The sequence below is a fragment of the Medicago truncatula genome, chromosome 6, assembly GCF_003473485.1.
Source record: "Medicago truncatula cultivar Jemalong A17 chromosome 6, MtrunA17r5.0-ANR, whole genome shotgun sequence".
Classification (NCBI taxonomy): domain Eukaryota; kingdom Viridiplantae; phylum Streptophyta; class Magnoliopsida; order Fabales; family Fabaceae; genus Medicago; species Medicago truncatula.
This window is the reverse complement of record NC_053047.1, coordinates 13,727,857-13,746,582: the sequence shown is the minus strand read 5'-3', so window position 1 is coordinate 13,746,582 and position 18,726 is coordinate 13,727,857. Positions and strand designations below refer to the sequence as shown.

The window sequence follows — 18,726 nt, the reverse complement described above, 5'->3', positions numbered from 1 at the left end:
TAAAGGCTATACATAATGGTGAAAACGGAAAAGCTACTTTTCCAATGTGTATATGCATGTTTCTGTTTTCCTTTGCAAATCTTACAGACCACCATTATGTGAATACTGACTTGCTCCTTCATAATTTCATAATTGTATATCATCACCATCACTCGGAACAAATAGTAATTAAAGGCTATACATAATAGTGAAACGGAAAAGGAATGGTGCAGAGACGAGAGCATCAACCGTATAAAAAGAAAAGATATCATTGACAGAAAACGCTATACATAATGACTTTAGTAATTTAAAGTTTGACCGAGAGATAAGTAAAGTTTGTTAAAAATTGTTTCAATCTAAAATCGAACTTAGGTTGTCCTACACAATTTATCTTAATGAAAGTTTATTAACCACTTGAAATCAAACATTTAGTTAAAAGTTGTAGATTTTTAGTACAAACTGATGTTGGGATTTGTATCATATTTATCATGTTTTTCTGGGCAGCTTTAAAAAAACCAACTGGGAATAAATTTTAACATTAGTTGGATTATAATATTATATGATGGACAAGAAAAATTTGATGTTATTGAGAATACAACACAAAGGCCAACTAAGCCTGTATTCCAAATAATATACATCAACAATCATCATAAACAAAAAAAAAACCATAAGACAATTCCTCAACTCTAAACAAGAAACTAATTTTCTCTTTTCTACTCAAAACTTCATGCATCTGCAACCATAAACCTTGTCTCAGCAATCTAACATAAAAAGTACTAATAGGGGCAATGGAGATGAGAAGAAAAACGATCCATAGAGAAAAATCACGAACAAGTTTTTATAAGTTAATTCACAACCAATGAGACCATAAAAAGACAGAAGATGGGATTGTCGGCATAAAATTATCTTTCCAGAATTCAGAATCCCGTATACCAAATAAAAATAGAATTCCTTTGCTCCGTACTGAAGTGCACCACATCATATATTTTGCAACTGCGAAAAGGAGATACGGACCACGAAGCCGGAAAGTGAACTTGCATGCTTGCAAACAAGGGCTTCAGTTGCCTCCTCTTCGGTCTCAAACTGAACGAGAGCCTGCTTTTTCCCATTCATCTCAAAGACTTTGCAGTTGACAATGATTCCATGCTCCTGCAGAAGACTTGCAATCTCGTCTTCAATAATTTCTTGTGGGAGGGAGGACATGTGGATAATCCTTGTTGGCGAGCAGCAATACCGGTAGTTTTTAGCAGCATTTCGGTTGAATCGATTGAGATTGGAGTTCATGTATTCATGTGTATCAGGACCTTGGGTTATAATTGGATGCTTTGAGAAGTTCACATCCAAATGCTTTCCGAACAACATGGCCCCCTATATTTGAAATTGAAAAGATTTTAGTGATCAGTTTCACACTTTAGCAGAAAATATACAGATAACTCTTCAGACCACAATAACAATAGAGGTAGAAAATATGCATAATTTGTAGATGGCTAAAGGGTCCAATGCCAATCCGTAACGTTAAATGACCACATGTTTGATCCCAACATCTAAAAAATATGGATCAAAAACAGTATTTCAAGGATTCCACATTGCATACTAGATAGCACTAGTGAAATTAATGAAAGAATAGAGAAAAAATGAACACCAGTAGAATTAATAATGAACTAGTATATGAGCACAATATTTTTAACTGTAAATTGTCGTTGGAATAAACCGTCGTGAAATACAATTCTCAATTTCAATCATGTTGTATATCACAAGGGTAAAATTTATTGTGGGCAAGTGGAAACAATATTAGGACGGGAGAATCAATATTGGGTAAGAATTAGACTCAAATGTATATTTATCATCAACAGAAGAATCAATTTCTGATATTTCTCCAAGAAAAACCCAAATGTCTAAAAACTGAACTTACTACTTCAACAAACCATTGAAACCAAAATGTGATTCTTTTAGAATATTCTACAGATAACTGTGCTAATTTGTGATGAATTCTCAAACTACAATAAAACAAAAGTTCAGATGGAAACTATCAACACTTCAGTTTGTTAAAAGGGAAAGTTGCTGAGGAAGATACTCAGGTGGTTTAGTTGTCATATGTAAAGTCTTCAATCCTTGACGGCAAAAGAAAGAAACAATAAACCAATCTATAAAAAAACAAAAAAAAAACAAAAAGCACAAACCAATTGATACTGCACAGGTTGCAGCCAGCAAGACATGGCACCAAGCCATTGGCCAATGAAATGCATTAGCAAGGCAACAGAAACAGGTGATTACGAAAAGAAGAAATTATTCTAAAGGGAACAGACCAGTTTCGGAGTGATGTATTTAATGTGGGACAAAAACGATACTCAACACAGACAGATACAGGTCTCAAATAGGAGAAGAGAAGAGTGGGAAGACTGTCAAAACAGGTGAAGCTCAAACTAGAGGAAGAAGCGGTGACCGCTGACCAGGAAGATCAGCGGGTTTCAACATAGCATAAAGAGAAGAATTAGACTACCATGTCACCCGTCACATATTTTGAAAAAAAATGGCAAAAAGTTGAGAAATCAGTACGTGATTTCTCCAGAAGAAGGGGAAAGATGTCGCAGTGCTGCTGCTGATAAGACGTCCGCGACTGATAGAAGTAATAAAAACGCATTTGGTCCGAAGACATTTGCTTTAGGAACTAATTATTATTTTGTTGTGATTTAATTATAAAATCGAGTGACTTTTATTTTAAAAAATAATAATACTACCTCCGTCCCTAATTATAAGACCCTTTTGAAAAAATAATTTGTCCCTTTTTATAAGACCCCTTTCGTGTTTCCAAGTACATTAATTATTTCTTTACCAACATACCCTTATTTATTTTGCATTTTTTCTTCAAAAACAATAAATATTATATTGAAAACATAAATTTACTATCTCTCTTAAGGATAAAATTGTAAAAACAATAGTAATTATATACAAATTTAATACTACAACCAACTTTCTTAATCTCCGCAATTTTGGCAAAAGGCTCCTATATTTAGGGACGGCGGTAGTAATTTTTTTCTAATTATTTGTTGCTGTTTTGTTTTACATTAACATTGGTTTGGGTTGAGTTATTGTTTTAACAATAAGACCCAATAATATACTAAGAAAGGAATGATGAATTGAATTCTAACTATATTAAATTAATTAATACTCCCTCCATAACAAAATATAAGCAACAATGAGTCAACGAAAGTTGATGTATCTGGTCTAAATTTTACACCAAATACATCAATCTTCTGACTCATTTTTGCTTATATTTTGTTACGGAGGGAGTATTTTCTTGATAAAATCAAATGAGTTTGATTAAAATATTACTTCACTACAAAGTACAAACAAATTTCTTATTTCCATAAACATAAATCAGCTATATTTAAATGGGAAAGGGTTAATTTAGTTTGTGTTATGCATGTGTAATTTTTCATTTTGGTAGGATCTTATGTTTTACAATCTTGTTACCCTCTCACAATCTACGTTTTTCGAGAGCTAAACAAGATCGGAAAATTCCAAGATACTACTTGTTCTATCCTAGAACGATGCGATCTCGAGGAAGATAATCATACTCGCATTGATACGACGGGATGATGAAGAAGCTTAGTTGTGGAAGATCTCGCCGGAATCCACGGAAGAGACCCTGTTGCCGGTGAGACGCAAGGAGGTGGTACCTGCACATGCACTCCGACGCCTAAGTCATGTGAAAAACAAGGAGGTCGAGAGGTTTATTGGATAGAATGAACTTACTTGGAATTGTAGTGGAGTGTCCTCTATATAGGCATAAGAGAGTGTATTGGGCTTAGAGCATCTTTATTGGGCCTTACCATGTAATTGGGCCTTTGCTAGATAGATATTGCCTTTTAGGCGGATCTAAACCCTAAACCCGCCTAAAAGCTTATATCCACTTAACAAAGGCCCAATTACAATGTAAGGCCCACTAAAGCTTCAAACTCATTACACTCTCTTATGCCTATACAAAGGGAACTCCACTACAATTCTAATTAAGTTCATTCTATCTCATAAATCTCTCGACCTCCTTGATTCCCACCTGACTTGGGCGTCGGAGTGCTTGTGCAGGTACCACCCCCTTCCGTCTCACCGGCAACGGGGTTTCTTCAATGGATTCCGGCAAGATCTTCCACAAAGAATCATCATCTTCATCAATCCGTCATATCAATGAGTATGATTATCTTCTTTGAGATAACATCGTTCTAGGACAGAACACTACCAAAATGAGAAATTACACACGCATTGCATAGAGCATAAACTAAGTTAACCTCTTTCCATTAAAGATAATTGATTTAAGGGAATAAGAAACTTAGTTGTAGTTAAGAAATATTTTATTAATTGATTTTATAAAGAAAATACTTAATGTAGTTAGAGAAACTTTTAAATTAATTCATCAATATTTACTTAATTTATTATTTGGACTTCACGACTAAAATAGCCCAAACCAGTGCTAATGTAGAACAAAACACAACAATTAAAAAAGAAAGATAAAAAAGTTTAAAAAAAACCCATTAAGTTTTTGAATCAAGTCAACCAACAAACTGGTAAAAGTAATGTAACCCAAAAAAATGGTAATAGTAATGAGTTGGGCCTTCTTTTCTCCCAAGCCCAATATCCAATGTGTTATCTTTCTTTTTATTCTTCTTCCATAGTAGACAAAAACAAGGTCGCAAGATTTTTCGCAAGATATTTTGCGATTTCAATCTTAGTAGAATACGATTCTACATGCAATCTGGATTTCCAGGATTGAGTGAGATCGTGGAATCACACGATGTTGTGATATAAATCACGGTTATGAGTAATAGAAAAAGAGAAGATAGAAAAAGACAGCTAATACTAGCACAACGGAACATAATTATGAGTAATAGTACATGTCTAAGCCCACTAACAATAAGACTAATAGCCACAATATCTTCTAATAAAATAGAAATATATAATAATTTTCTCATGTTTTAGAGTATCGAGTATTTTCATATGGTGTGTGAACATTGCTTGTGTAGTACAGGTACACTATATAAATCAGTCGTATTGTGCTGAGTCGGTTTTGTTGCCAACTCTCAATAACTCCTAGAACTCTGAATGCATCTCAATAAATACAAGAGTCCACATCAATCAAACTACATAGTTTCAGGCAGATTAACTTTCTCACTCATAGATTCTAATCATTAGGCACAACTATAACAGGCAACAATGACCCTTAACATTAATCAGGATATCACAAGATCATATAATTACCAGGGTATCCATGAAACTAACCTTCAGAAAGTGAACTGCCAATTCAGCTTGAAAACCATCCCCCATCTGGACAAGTGCATGATCTGGTTTATTTCGGAGAAGTTTGATTCTGACAATGTTCCCATAAATAGAGAACAAGTTGAACAATTTGTCCTCGTCAATTCTCTGAAATAACAAAATTTCAAGCAAACATTAAAATACAAGGGAGACAACTTTCTTAATGAAAAGTTCCAAGCAAATTTACTTACGTCAGGATTGAGATTTGTGACAAGAATGGTACACCTTTCATTTGTTCCAGTTATTCCAGGAGGCAAATCTCCCCCGAAGGCAGCTTCAATTGCTTGAGCATTTCCCATCTATAATTCAAAACATAGATAAAAAAAGGGCAATAAATATAGATAAAAAAAAGTTCATATTAAATGCATGTGAACATTTAATCTATAAACAAGAAAGCCATAGTAATGGGTTCACACACAGTATTGTCATTTAGCACAAAATGGCTGAAAATATTAAAAAGTTATTAGATACATATCTATGGTTGATTTAAAAACAAGGAAATTATGGTAATGTGTGATAAAGTAATGTCATTTAATCACAAAATAAAAGAAAATCCCATACAGTTTCACAATGCAAAAAGCTCAATAAAAACCTCCGTGTGAAACAAACCCCAATGAGGAAAAATGCTTCTAAATATTTTTGTCCATAAAAGTATGATATTTTTAAGAATTATTCCCTCTTAATTTTTTTCCTTGAAAAACCAGATCCAAGCAGCTTGCAGCCGATTGTGCCAAAATATATTTAAAACAAATTAAAAAAATGAATAAAACATATAGCCCCATCATCTAGCTATATTGTCAAATATAAGCAAACTAAAAGTCCCACCATTGGTTGCTAGTGGGAAGTCTTACAAAACCGACTTATAAAGTGAGTGATGTCTCCCAACACACTCCCTCACGGCCAAGACAGGGCAACGGATCTAGGATAGGCTGAGATACAAAACCGGCTTATAATTTGGGTTGAACATAACTGAATCCTACAAAACCGGCTTGTAAGCTCATTTTCAGGTCACATTCATCTAACCTAGGACTCTCAATAGAGAGGCTTCAAGCAAACCAAGTATTCGGAATTTTAACAAGTGGTTGAAAATAGAAAATAAAGAGACAAACAGTTAGACATTTCTAATGCTACTTCTAATAAGATGCAAATTGATAGCAACTCCGTCATATATTAAATTCTGCATTCATAATTGAATGCGGTGACTTCAACTTAGCTTGAAAAGTACCCACCTGTGAAAATCCAGCTGTAAAAAGAAAAAAACAAACTATTAGTACATTACAAACAGACAATGAACATACTTGTAAAGACCAAAGCAAGTAAAAATGTTTAGCACCTTGTCTGGGTCCAGAACCTTGAATTCCCCCATAATTTCCTGCATCACCGTATCCAGCCTATCCCATAGAAGATGAAAATAGTATTAGAACGCTGTTGACAAAGATTAACAAGAAAATTTGGTTCATCAAATAATTATAAACGTACCTGTGAAGGTCGGCCTTTCTGATCAGTAGGCAGATTTGGGTTGGTAAAGTCCCTGCAGAAATGAGGAATCAACTCAGCAACGATGAATAGGGTGTTAAAAGATAAATTACGTTAAGTAAAAAAAACAATTGAATCACCTTGACCGGTCATTATTGTAGTTCACTTGTAGTTCATCAAGGCTGCAATTATCATGAATCAAACGAAGCACAGAAGAAATAGTTAGGTAAAGGTAAAGACTAAAAGAAGGTGAGAGGATACAAAATGAGCCAGCAAAGGAGCACAAAAAAATCTCTAACTCATCCTTACAAAACCGGTTTGTAAGATGAGGGTTGCCACTTTTTATAAACTTTTTTCAATGCGCGACTAGGTTTTTTTTTCCGAAAGTAATCCATACAATGAAATTGTTGACAAAGAGATAACTTTAACCTACTTTGAGAACTGAATGTCCAGCTGACAGCAACCATCATAAACATTGCGTCCCTAGAAAAATTCCAAAAGTACAACCATCATTCTAGAAAAAACGATATCAGAATTAACAAGTAGAGCATGAAGTTCATGTAATCGCAAAACAACCTGCAGAGCACCTCTGGCAGTCACAGCACTCTGACGAGTCTCGTACTGGATGAGAGCTTGAAACCCTGCACAATTTATCAAATATAACCACAAACTTCATTCATAAAAATAAGGAAATTGCCTGATTTCACAATGATATTATTGGCCATTCAGCCATGTTTTCTGTCAAAATCTTATTGGAAAATTTATTCTTGATTCTTAAAAAGTGACACGTGAAATGACGAGATATTCGTGACTGATTTTTCTCGTGACATATAGAACACTGATTGAATGCAGTGACATTCTTCGCTCTCCATATCTAATTATAGATATGCGTATTGTCATTGTGTTGAGAAAAGTGAACCATTCCATGAAACATTATAAACCAAGAAAAATATTTTTACTTATATTGATATGTTTCAAAACAAAAAAATTCCTGTTTATTTACAAAAAGATGAAAATATATTGATATGTTTCACAATAAATTAGTGCATAATAATCTCAAAGCCCTTCACAAGAAAGAAAGAAAGAAAGAGAAAGAAAGGAATAAATCTGAGAGAATCTGACCAGCTGACTTCTGAAATGTCACAATCTTTTCCACAAATCCATGAGGAGAAAATACTTGCTGTAGAACATCCACAGTCATAGGATACAGCACTTGATGAACCGTAACTAAGAGAATTCGATTTGGCTAAGCATCCGAAGAGTTGGCGACCGCAGACAGCATAGAGAAAGAGAAGAGATAGAAAGAAAGGAGAATAAATAGAGGGGTATATGATATAGAGAAAGAGAAAATTTAACAATAAATCAATTATATGGAAAATAATATAATTATATAACAACATAAATATTATTTATCTATTTTTATAGGGTAAAGATCACATGAAAAATGGAGAATAAGGATGCCAAATGAAAAAGGCTAATTGATTCACCTCATTTTTTATAATAAAAAAGGTAAACATTATTCATTAAAGAAAAACCAAAATAAAACCAACCTCATCTTCTCGTCCTTGATTTTGATCCATTGTCGTCAGTTCTCGATGAGAGGAAAACTGGACATAAACATTTCTCCCCCTTGAATGAAACAGAATGATAATTACATAAGTTACGTAAACAACAATTTCTTAAAATCACTGAGAATGAATAGTACTTTCCGAATACCAAAAATATGCCATCCAACATTAAGTTAACATAATAGTATTCATGTCGGATAAAAATTAGAAGAGAAATATACCTTATGCTTGGTTGAGAATTTATATAGAACTGTATAGCACTATCAGCAGAAGCAACATCTTGCATTTGTACAAGTGCCTGCAAGAATGATAAAACAAATCATCCGTGAGTTCCAAGAGTCTGAGAATAACCAAAAGATTCATTTGAAGGTATGAAAGAAAACCTGATTTTTAGCACGCAACATCACAAGCTTTGTTACGACTCCAAAAGGCTGAAATAACTGAAGCAAATCGTTCTGCAACAAGATGAGATACAGTATTTAAATAATTGAAGAAATTTGAAACTAAAAGTTCTTAAAGGAGAACATCTTTGTTGTTCACCCCATGTATTCTATAGGCGTACATTCATGCACATCAATGACGCTGAATTGTGATATGTATTATAAAAAATAATTGTGATATGTATTATAAAAAATAATTGTGATATGAGAAATGTGAATCCTTCATTCGTATCAATGACACGGAATTGCACCAATTCATGCACATCACATGATTCAAAATCATTTATGAGTCAGTACAAGATATAATAAATTGTACACAATCACTGGCTCAAAAATCGGATCAATTCAAACGGTGTCAACAGAATTTAATCTACCGACATGATCTTGGAGCTTTCTTTTAAAAACATAACAATTAATAACGAAAAGAACAAGCAACTTTTGAAGTTAATACAATCCAACTAAGTTTTATATACCCACATTCGAGCGTGCAAAAACTGTTGCAATTAATATCATAAAGAAATAAATATAGAACTTATTACAATATCAATAAGGATCTAAACTAGTTTCTTCCTTTCACAGAACTGGACATAATTAAGTTAATATAAATGAATCCATGACATGATCATATTAAAAAAACCACTAGTAACAAATACAAATGCAAACAGAAAGAGAGATCTTACTTCAGATATCTCGTGCCCGACATTTCGAACATGAATGACCTTGGATTGTTCAGCCATTTCAAATTACCTACAAAAACAGAAAATAAAAATATTAATTTATTAGTGATTAACAAAAATTCTGGTTCAAAATTTCTTCAGAATCCCTCAGCTCATCAATTAATTGATACACAAATATTAAAAAATCAGCGATTACGTTAATTTTAAAAGTTTGAACCCTAAAATTCCTTCGGAGATCCTCGGCACATCAATAGAGCTCAGCTCGAAGAAATTTACAAAATCAAAGTGAGTCACCATGATCCTGGCAAAAGCTACACTTTATAGCTTCACCAAATTACGGTGGCTCAGTGTGATTTTTCAATCTCACCGTCCGTCCAAACATGCACAAACGGTAGCAATAATGAGCAAACCCTACAATTCACTAATAACATAAATATGCTGACAATGAAACTCAACAACACAATTCTAACGCCAAAAAACAAAATAACAGAAGAAAAAACCCAATTTATTTTACCCAATTAACAATAAATCAATATTCAATTATATAAAATCATGAAACAATCAAAAAAGTGCTAATCACATAAAAATTCAAACTTTATGTTATACTGAATTGAATTCAAGAAAAACTCAGATACCCATTTCAACAAATGAATCAACGAGTGAAGTGGAAGAAAGAGCTGTGAAAAATATTGATATACAGCAAAAGGGTATCTCAAATTTGTTAAAAAAAGGCGCAAAAAACTTGTAAGAGAAAATCGTACATAATAATGAGAAGATATAACACTGAAAACATGTAGAGAGAGAGAGAGCTTGCCTCAAGAGAGTAAAAGACAGAGGAGAGAGAGAGAGAGAGAGATCGTGTGTAAGTAACTCAAATGTGATGTTTATGTGTTGTATGAAATTCTTGACCTATGATGTAGGTTGATTTCTGCTCTTCCCCCGGCCCATTTCACTCTTACCCGACTGAAAATACTATAATGTCCCTGCATTGTGCTAAAATTTCCGTAAGTTAAGTCGTCATTCTGCGTGAGTTAAATTACACAGAGAGAACTCACTTTTTTAAAATTTATTTACTATATTTAAAATATTTTATTTGCTTTATTCTAATTTATTTTTTCACTTTATTCTAATTTATTTGTTCACTTTATAATAATGTATTTATTTTCTAAATTATTTGTTCACTTTATTCTAATTTATTTATTTACGTTATTATTAATTATTTATTTACTTTATTCAAATTAATTTATTTACGTTATTATAAATTATTTATGCACTTAAAATAAATATTTATTCGAATTATTCATTAAATAATTGATATATATAATAAAATTCATTAAATACAAAATTATAAAATAAAAGCAAATATAAATAAAAAATGAACAAAATTAATACATATAACAACATTTCATTTTATTAATCAACTTCATACAATAATTGATACATTTATTCGAATTCACTAAATAATCTACTTATTTTCTTTTTACCCTCTTGGGGTAAATAGTGATCGGTCATGGGATAAACAGTGAGAAGCTTTCTTCCAGGAAATACATCATCAACCCTTGGGTTAAATTTAAATCTGGTTCTTTTTATACCCCAAGAAGATTCTTTTTACCCACGGTAAAATGTTTTTGGGGTAAAAAGAAGCAAATTTAATTTTATCTCAAAGGTTGATCACTTCCTCCAAGTTGGCTACTCACCATTTACCTCAAAACTGACCACCATTTACCCCAAGTGACTAGAGACTATTGAAGAAAAAAAAAGAAATAGAGGGAGAGAGTGAGGAGGGAGAGAAGGTGATATGGTGTGAGAAAATAGGAAAGTATGGAGGAGTATTTATAAGTGGGAATGGTAGTTTAGGTTATAACAAACATAAATGTGGTCAAAAAACGTGTAAAATTTGGTAAAAAAAAAACGTGTGAATTGAATGTTGAATAACCGACCATAGTCCAAAAAATGTTTGTTCTTCAGTTCTGACCATCGGCCAACGTACGTGAGTTAACTCGTGCCCAGGCCAGTGGTTCGTGACTTAAGTCACGCAGAGCTTATAAGGTGCGTTAGTTAAGTCACGCAGCGTGACTTAACTAACGCATGGGCATTTTCGACAAATCAGCTGGGTGGGAGTGAAATGTGCTGGGGGAAGAGCAAAAATCATGTAGGTTACAACTACAAGGCCCACAAATTTTGTTTTTGACTCACAAGGCCCATAACTTGTGATCTGAGTTTCCTCTGATTTGAGTCGTCGGATCGAAATAAATAGTCAAATTGTTGTAAGACTTTTACTTTTCCCACCCTACGTCATACTCACGCGTCCTGCAAAAAGACCAAAATGCCCTTTGGATTACGAAATCCAAAATGATACGAAATGCAATCTGGATTACGTAATCCAGACTACTTTGATATATATAAGGAAGTTCGCCCCTCCCATTTTACAGTTTCACTTTTCACTCTCTCTCTCTCCCTAGGGCTGGCAATGAACCGAACCAACTCGAAAATAGTTCGATATACTCGATTCGATAATTGGTTCATTGGACTTGGTTCATGAACCAAATGAGTCGAACTTGAGTTGAAAATTAAGTTCGTTAAATAAATGAGTTGAACTTGAACTTAGTATGGTTCAACTCGTTTGGTTCATGAACCAGCTCGACATATATACATACACAATTTTTTATATAATATAGGATTTCTTACAAACTTCTTCTAATAATTATGCACTTTTTTCATATAAATTATTACTAATTGCTAATTTAATAAAAATCAATGATAATTGTAATACTAGAAAGAGGGAAAAAAGTTAATGCTTTCACAAGGCTTTACAACAAAGTTGTGCATAAAAATTGTCCCACATCGGGGAGTTTTGCAAAAGATTAGAGAGGAGAAGTATATATATACAAGCGGTGCATTACAAATACAACATATAAAACCAATACTGGTAGTATATATATGCTACAGGTAATATATATAAAGTGTTGCTACCTTTCTAAAGGTTTTGCATTATAATTTTTGTTCCTTTAAAGGTTTTGTATTTTTAGGTCAAAGACATGAATTTTTGACAAAAAAATCTTTTTCCCAAAAAAAAGGTTTTGAAATATACAATTTGAGCAAATGAGGTGAACCTAACGAGTCGAATCGAGTGGTTCGTGAACTTTAAACGAGCCGAACTCGAGCTAGAAAAAAGGTTCGTTTCGAACTCGAACCGAGTTTTGAGTCGAACCAATTCTTATCGAGTCGAGTCGAGCTCAGACAGACTCGACTCGACTCATTTCCAACCCCCCCCCCCCCCCCCCCCCCCCCCGCCCCCCTCCTATCCCTAAATCGGAATTGCATAAATCGGTCCAAAATTGGAGTTTTTTTTGCTTAAAATCACCGCATTTGAAGCTTAATCAAACATCAAATTGAAGGTTAGTTTGAACTTCTTATACATGCAAGTTAATTTGGCCAAAAAAAAATAATTCTTGTGCACTGAAACTGTTCGGATTTCGATTTCCGATCTAGATTGTTGCAGTTCGGAAAATGAAATCTGGAATGAACCAGAGTATTTTTTTGTCCCTGTTTTATATTGTTTTGTGTCTTTTATGTTGATTGCCCGAATATGCATGTTACAGGTATGGATCTTGTTGATCGCATAAGGGGTGAGGTTGAGGCTATGCACACTTCCGTTAGGAAAGAGCGTCGAAAGCGCCGGCAAAAGGCGGAGGCGAATGGTGTAGTTCAAGCTCTCAGGCGTATGGGTGGTAGGACACACCGTGCTTTTGCTGACGATGAGCCTCAGGATGAGCCAGAGTACGATCAGATGGACGTGGAGCATCAGGTGGAGTATGATGTTGAGGCAATGGATGAGGATGTTGATGATGGCCAGAAACAGCGGCGGTGGATGTAATAGCCCGATTTTCGCTAGATTTATTTTATTATTTATTATGTGTATTTATGTGTGCTTCTATGTAATTAATTGTCTTTGTGTGTATTTTATCTGGATTGGTAGAGTTTGGCTTATGGAGGGAATTTTGGTCATTTGGTGAGCAAGGGTAAAATAGTCTTTTGGTTATAGGAATTAATTTTAGTGTTTGAGTGACAACATATATTTTTACCAAGTTACTAGCCGGCTAGAGTGATTAATTAAGAGCCGGTAACTATTTCCAAAAATATCTCTGGTCCGGAATATAAAATCCAAACAACCTCCGGAAACTAAATTCCGGACAAATTCGTGGATTTTGGCAGTTCAACCACCCTGATGGATGTTGGTGCCTTTTGTGAATAGATGGTTTCGGAGTACATAATCCGGAAATTTTGTACAAACTCCGGATTAGGGGTGGACAGTCGGTCGGTTAGGTTGGAAATCGGTTTCAAAACTTGAAACCGTTTAAACCAACGGTTGCATATTCGTAAACCATTTCCGACCAACTTAGGCATCAGTTTAGTCGGTTCGGTGTAAACGGTTAAGCCGGTCAAATGTGCGGCTTAGCTCGGTTAATTCGGTTTTGTATATATCAATCCCTACTCCATATATTTTAAAAATTTAACATAACCAAATCATAAGCTGAAATTTGGGTTTTCAATAAAACCAAGAATAATAATAATTTGGCTATTCATATTAATCTTTATGGCCTGTCAGTTTTCAGTTTAAGCAAAAATCAAGAGCAATTTTTATGCCATAATATATTACATAGAACTTGTTAGCACCAACACCATTTGTAAACTTGTTCCAAATATAAATTATATTAACTTGTTTGCATTGACTAACAGCAAACTTGCACAACACAACCAATATTAGTAAATATTACAGTTGTCCAACAATATCAACAGTATAAGTATTATAATATATTACAGTCATCCAATATTTGAGTAAAAGATGAAATAAATTCCACTGGCTTTAAAAGCACAGGCTGCCTGCAATTGCCGATGCTACAACATGTTGAATCATGGAGAATGATGTTGTAGTTGATGTTGCACAACAAAGGAATGAATATAACTGTTTAAAAAAAAAAACCTAAACAACAATATGTTTAATGTTCTAAATTTACAAATATGAATGAATGATATTTGAAAACAAACCTGAACTGCAGCCCTAGAAGTCTACAACAGCCAGTATCCCACTTAAATTGCAGCAACCATTAATGATAAAATGTAAATTAAAATTAGTTAGTAAATCATAATAATTTTTCACTAGATTAAAGAAAATTTCATTATAACAAAGAAAGCAAGTTTTATTAGATTACCTGCAAAGGGACATGCCATAGATAATAATTCATAACTCTTCATTCTCTACTTCTCTAATGGCATGGGCATAGGTTGATAGCTTCTCAACTTAATCCTAATAATAATCAAATTGATGAAATCTCAACTCAAAAGAACAAAAATTAACTAGTATAACAATTACAACAAGTGTTTGTTGATACAATTACATAAACTAACTTATAGTTCACTATTTTGTTCTTAATGTTGATCCTACAGTTGCTTTTATTAATTAATGTTTAACTTGATTGTATTGTCTTAAGAATATATACAATCAGGTCCACAAGCAGATTTTGTAAGAATTGATAATAACTTAAACAAGCAGCTCAGTTCCACATACAATTGCTTACCAATAATTAAGCATTAACAAGTTTAACAAGCGGTTGAAACAGTTCCATCAACATCAAACCATGTCCACACTACACAATCATCATGGAGCCAAGCAAATGAAGCATGTTACATTCCATATCATTCAAAAGCAGATGCATGTGTTGTGCATTAGTATTGAGTCATATTTGACTCCAAAATATCCAAAAAAGTCATTCCTGCATGACATTAAATTACTCTTAATTAGTATTACATAAATTAAGTACTCTAAGTATGATAAAGTAAGAATAGTTAATAAACAGTATACCATTGAGTGGAATTAAACAAAAGGCCCAGTTGCTGGTGGTGAAACACCAGCAAGACCAACTCCAGAACCACTTAACACTTGTCCGATTTCTACAATGCATTCAAATCAATATAAGGGAATAAATTAATTTGTTACTCAATATCAAATACACAATAAATTCATAGACACACTAATAAATTACCTCCAACGACATTCTCTAAAGCCTGATACTCTTCACTCAAATTAAGATCTTTGAAGTCAATGAAAGAAGGTTTTAGCCAATTTTGACAACATATCAAAGCTTCAGCCATTGTCGGATTCAAGGAGCTCCTATATGTGTCTAAAACTCTTCCTCCAGTGCTAAATGTGCTTTCAGAAGCAACAGTTGACACCCACCGCCAAACAATCTCTAACCATTGCTGCCAAAACTGGATATCAGACTTCATTTTTCTTCCACTACACAAGAATGTTAAACTTCTCATCATCGTTTTCAGGTGGGTCGCTTAAGTACTTCTCAAGGTCATTTTGTTGAACAATGGTTTCCTTTCCTTTCACACTTCCGGCCCTTTCTTTTGCCAACTCATTGCCAACCCCGTACAAATCACCAAATGACCACTCAATATATTCAAATTTGTACCTAGGGTCAAATATGACTCCAAAATAAAGCAATTGGTTCATTTTCACAACATTCCCCCAATACTTATCATATTTTTCCTTCATATATACTCCCATTGAAGCCACAACAGTATTCAAGTTCATTGCTGCCTTTTGAAGCTCACACAATATAGAAGCTAGGTTGTGAAATGCGGTATGCAAAGACACTTGTTGAGAGGATGAAAATATCATTGTAGCATCACAGAAATTTTTTAAAAAACTAACAAAAGCTCTAACCTTTTCCCAATCACTAGAACTAGGTGGGCCAGCTCTACCAAACCACTCCTTATACCCAACATCCTCCCCCTCTAACTTCTCAAAAGCTTCTTGAAAATTTACGGCGGCATCCAACATCAAGTATAATGAATTCCACCTAGTGGGAACATCAAGACAAAGGTGCTTTTTGCATGTTATCCTTGACATTTCTATGCATTCTTTGAATTTTGAAGCTCTTTGTGGTGAAGATCTAACAAACCTAACAGCATTGCGGATGCTAGAAATAGACAAATCTTGATCCTTTAAGCCGTCCATTACAACCAAGTTCAATATGTGTGCTACACACCTCATATGCAAGTGATCCCCTTCACCCATTAGGCCATTCATGTTCTTAAGTCTTCTCTTTAAATAAGAGACAGCCACATCATTCGTAGAAGCATTGTCCACGGTTATTGTAGACACATTTCTAATCCCCCACTCCTTCAAAACCTCCTCAACTTGCTTACCAATGGTTTCTCCTTTGTGATTTGGTATTTGGGCGAAACTAATTATTCTTTTTTGATAGTTCCAACTATTGTCAACAAAGTGTGTGGTGATGGCCATGTAACCAAGGTTTTGAATGGACGTCCAACAGTCCGTGGTTAAGGCTACCCTTCTACAATCAGATTTGAAAAATGCCTTCAGTTTCAATTTTTCATTGACATATAGGTTGAAACAATCGCGAGCAACTGTTCTCCTTGAAGGAGGGGTCATTAGTGGTTGTAATTTTTTACATAATTGCTTGAACCCCTCACCTTCTACCACTCTAAAAGCATGTTCGTCAAGGATAACAAAGTTGGTTACAGCATCCCTACAATCTTTTGCATTGTACCTTTGGCTAGCTGAAACTAGAAAACCACCCTTCCCATTTATAAGATTTTTTTGCCTAGGGTCATTTAGCATGTTCTCTGGTTTCTTAAGGCAGACTCTACAGTGTGCTAACATGTTGGACGTCCCATTTAATTTAGAATCACAACGGTATCTTTTATGGCAGTGTTTACAAGCGGCTGTATGTTCTGGTTCATCGGGTAATGGATTAAAATCAAGCCAAACGGGAGAGGTTCTCCTATTACCATTGGCATTAGGTCTCCTACACCTAGTAGTGGGTAAGGGGGGGGGGGGAGCTCAGCAGCTACTTGTTGAGTAGATTCAGCTGAAAAAATAAGTAAAGTAATTTAGATATGCATTTAGCTAAATTTTTTGCATTATAAAATATTAAGTGTTTCAATAATTATAAAGTATTAAGCCTTAAATAAAAGCATCTCCAATTGCCAATCAATAATTAACCAAAAATATATTTAAACCAGAAATAATATACCATGATAAAACTAAGAAAAAAATAAACAATGATAAACCTCTAACGTAAAAAAATATTTAGCAGAAGTTTGAAATTGAAATGAGTGTTATGCTAGCAGACTTTGACATGTAATCTTTTGTCATTTATAATCTTTGACATGTACATAATTAGTGTGTTTGGGAAAGACTTGTGTTTGCATCAAAAAACAAGGGGGAAAGATCTCTGTGGGGTCTAAAAAAACTGCAGCAAATCATTTGTTTTAATCATTCATTCCAGCTAAGAATAGTTAAAAGAATATATATATACTTTACATGGATAAGGCAGCAACAAACACGTCAACAAGATTTTCTAAAAAGCATTAGACTTACAGTTAGCTTCGGCTTCATTCACCCCCTTGTTATACCCTGATTTTGGACCTAAAAATACTCGTTCAAATTTCTTTTTTAACACTGATATTTGTCAATTCTCTGTTATTTTACTCTGAATCTTTACTCTCTTTTTAAACGTATTTTACTGCCTCTGTCTTTTCTGACATTACAAGTCATTTAAGAACTCTCTGAAACGTCGCATTACTTTTCTTGCATTTTATTTCAAAAAATCATACAAAAGGGTATTTTGGTCATTTCCTGCAGTGGAACCCATTTTAGTCCCTGTGTTTGCCTCTGAGTCTTTTCAACTTGTCTGTACGAATCATTGTTGAGTCTTTGTTTAAAAATCATTTCAAAAATTGCATCTGAGTCAGTCTTAGTCAGTTTAGTCCCTAGGGGCATTTTGGTCTTTTCCTGTCAAAATTTCGGCAGAGAGGTATTTTAAAATACCTCATTTTTGTAGCTGGTTCATTTTAGTCCTTTTGTTGATTTTATTTTTTTGTTTCGCTTTACGTTTTGATCAATTTACCAATTTTTAATTCAATTTTATTTTTATTACATTCTGGTCCCTCAAAAAGTTTCCAGAATTGCAATTTTAGTCCGAAATTCTTAAAATTACTTTTTAGTCCTTTTTTATAATTGCAGTTTAGTCCTCAATTTCACTTTTTTGCAGAAAGGTCCTTAAATCACAAATTTGCACAAGACCGAGCCAATCAGGTCCAATAACAGGTGTCACCATTTCACTGGCCCAAGATCACAAGTGGCAGGTTATAAATAGCCAAGTGTCAGAGTCAAGCCACAGAATACACGCCACATCACAAACAGAAGTAACAGTCTCTCTCCTTTCAGTTACAGATCAA

General features: G+C 34.0%; 2 protein-coding genes across 4 annotated transcripts; both read right to left on the bottom strand.

The window, feature by feature from the left end:
* Positions 1-505: 505 nt before the first annotated feature.
* Positions 506-10,370, bottom strand: LOC11440579 (polypyrimidine tract-binding protein homolog 3). The gene is made up of 15 exons (XM_024786174.2): positions 10,265-10,370; positions 9,454-9,520; positions 8,717-8,788; positions 8,555-8,631; positions 8,316-8,394; positions 7,888-8,011; positions 7,342-7,406; positions 7,199-7,248; positions 6,906-6,947; positions 6,769-6,820; positions 6,623-6,680; positions 6,519-6,532; positions 5,481-5,588; positions 5,254-5,397; positions 506-1,347 (listed from the first exon to the last, which is right to left on the bottom strand). The coding sequence occupies exons 2-15, from the start codon at positions 9,508-9,510 to the stop codon at positions 958-960; spliced, it is 1,332 nt and encodes a 443-aa protein (XP_024641942.1). The 5' UTR covers positions 9,511-9,520; positions 10,265-10,370; the 3' UTR covers positions 506-957.
* Positions 10,371-14,506: 4,136 nt separating this feature from the next.
* LOC112422903 (zinc finger BED domain-containing protein RICESLEEPER 2-like) lies at positions 14,507-17,317 on the bottom strand. 3 transcript variants are annotated; one of them, XM_039834924.1, is made up of 4 exons: positions 16,012-17,311; positions 15,030-15,080; positions 14,664-14,758; positions 14,507-14,569 (listed from the first exon to the last, which is right to left on the bottom strand). In XM_039834924.1, exons 1-2 carry the CDS (start codon positions 17,144-17,146, stop codon positions 15,052-15,054), a joined length of 1,164 nt encoding a protein of 387 aa, XP_039690858.1. In that variant the 5' UTR covers positions 17,147-17,311; the 3' UTR covers positions 14,507-14,569; positions 14,664-14,758; positions 15,030-15,051. The 3 variants fall into 3 exon arrangements, 2 of the variants coding, with proteins under 2 accessions (XP_039690858.1, XP_039690859.1); XM_039834925.1 differs by lacking the exon at positions 15,030-15,080 and having other exon boundaries at positions 14,526-14,569; positions 16,184-17,311; XR_003013352.2 differs by lacking the exon at positions 14,507-14,569 and having other exon boundaries at positions 14,658-14,758; positions 15,030-15,224; positions 17,275-17,317.
* Between the last annotated feature and the right edge of the window lie 1,409 nt (positions 17,318-18,726).

Bases quoted from the DNA above. Each gene is read 5' to 3' on its own strand.
- LOC11440579 (XM_024786174.2), bottom strand. From the start codon at position 9,510: ATGGCTGAACAATCCAAGGTCATTCATGTTCGAAATGTCGGGCACGAG. The intron at 8,789-9,453 runs GTAAGATCTCTC...ATCTTGTTGCAG, and splicing joins TCGGGCACGAGATATCTGAA to AACGATTTGCTTCAGTTATT. The intron at 8,632-8,716 runs GTTTTCTTTCAT...TCATTCTTGCAG, and splicing joins TGTTGCGTGCTAAAAATCAG to GCACTTGTACAAATGCAAGA.
- LOC112422903 (XM_039834924.1), bottom strand. From the start codon at position 17,146: ATGTTAGCACACTGTAGAGTCTGCCTTAAGAAACCAGAGAACATGCTA. The intron at 15,081-16,011 runs TGAAGGAAAAAT...CATGGTTTGATG, and splicing joins GGCTTCAATGGGAGTATATA to TTGATGGAACTGTTTCAACC.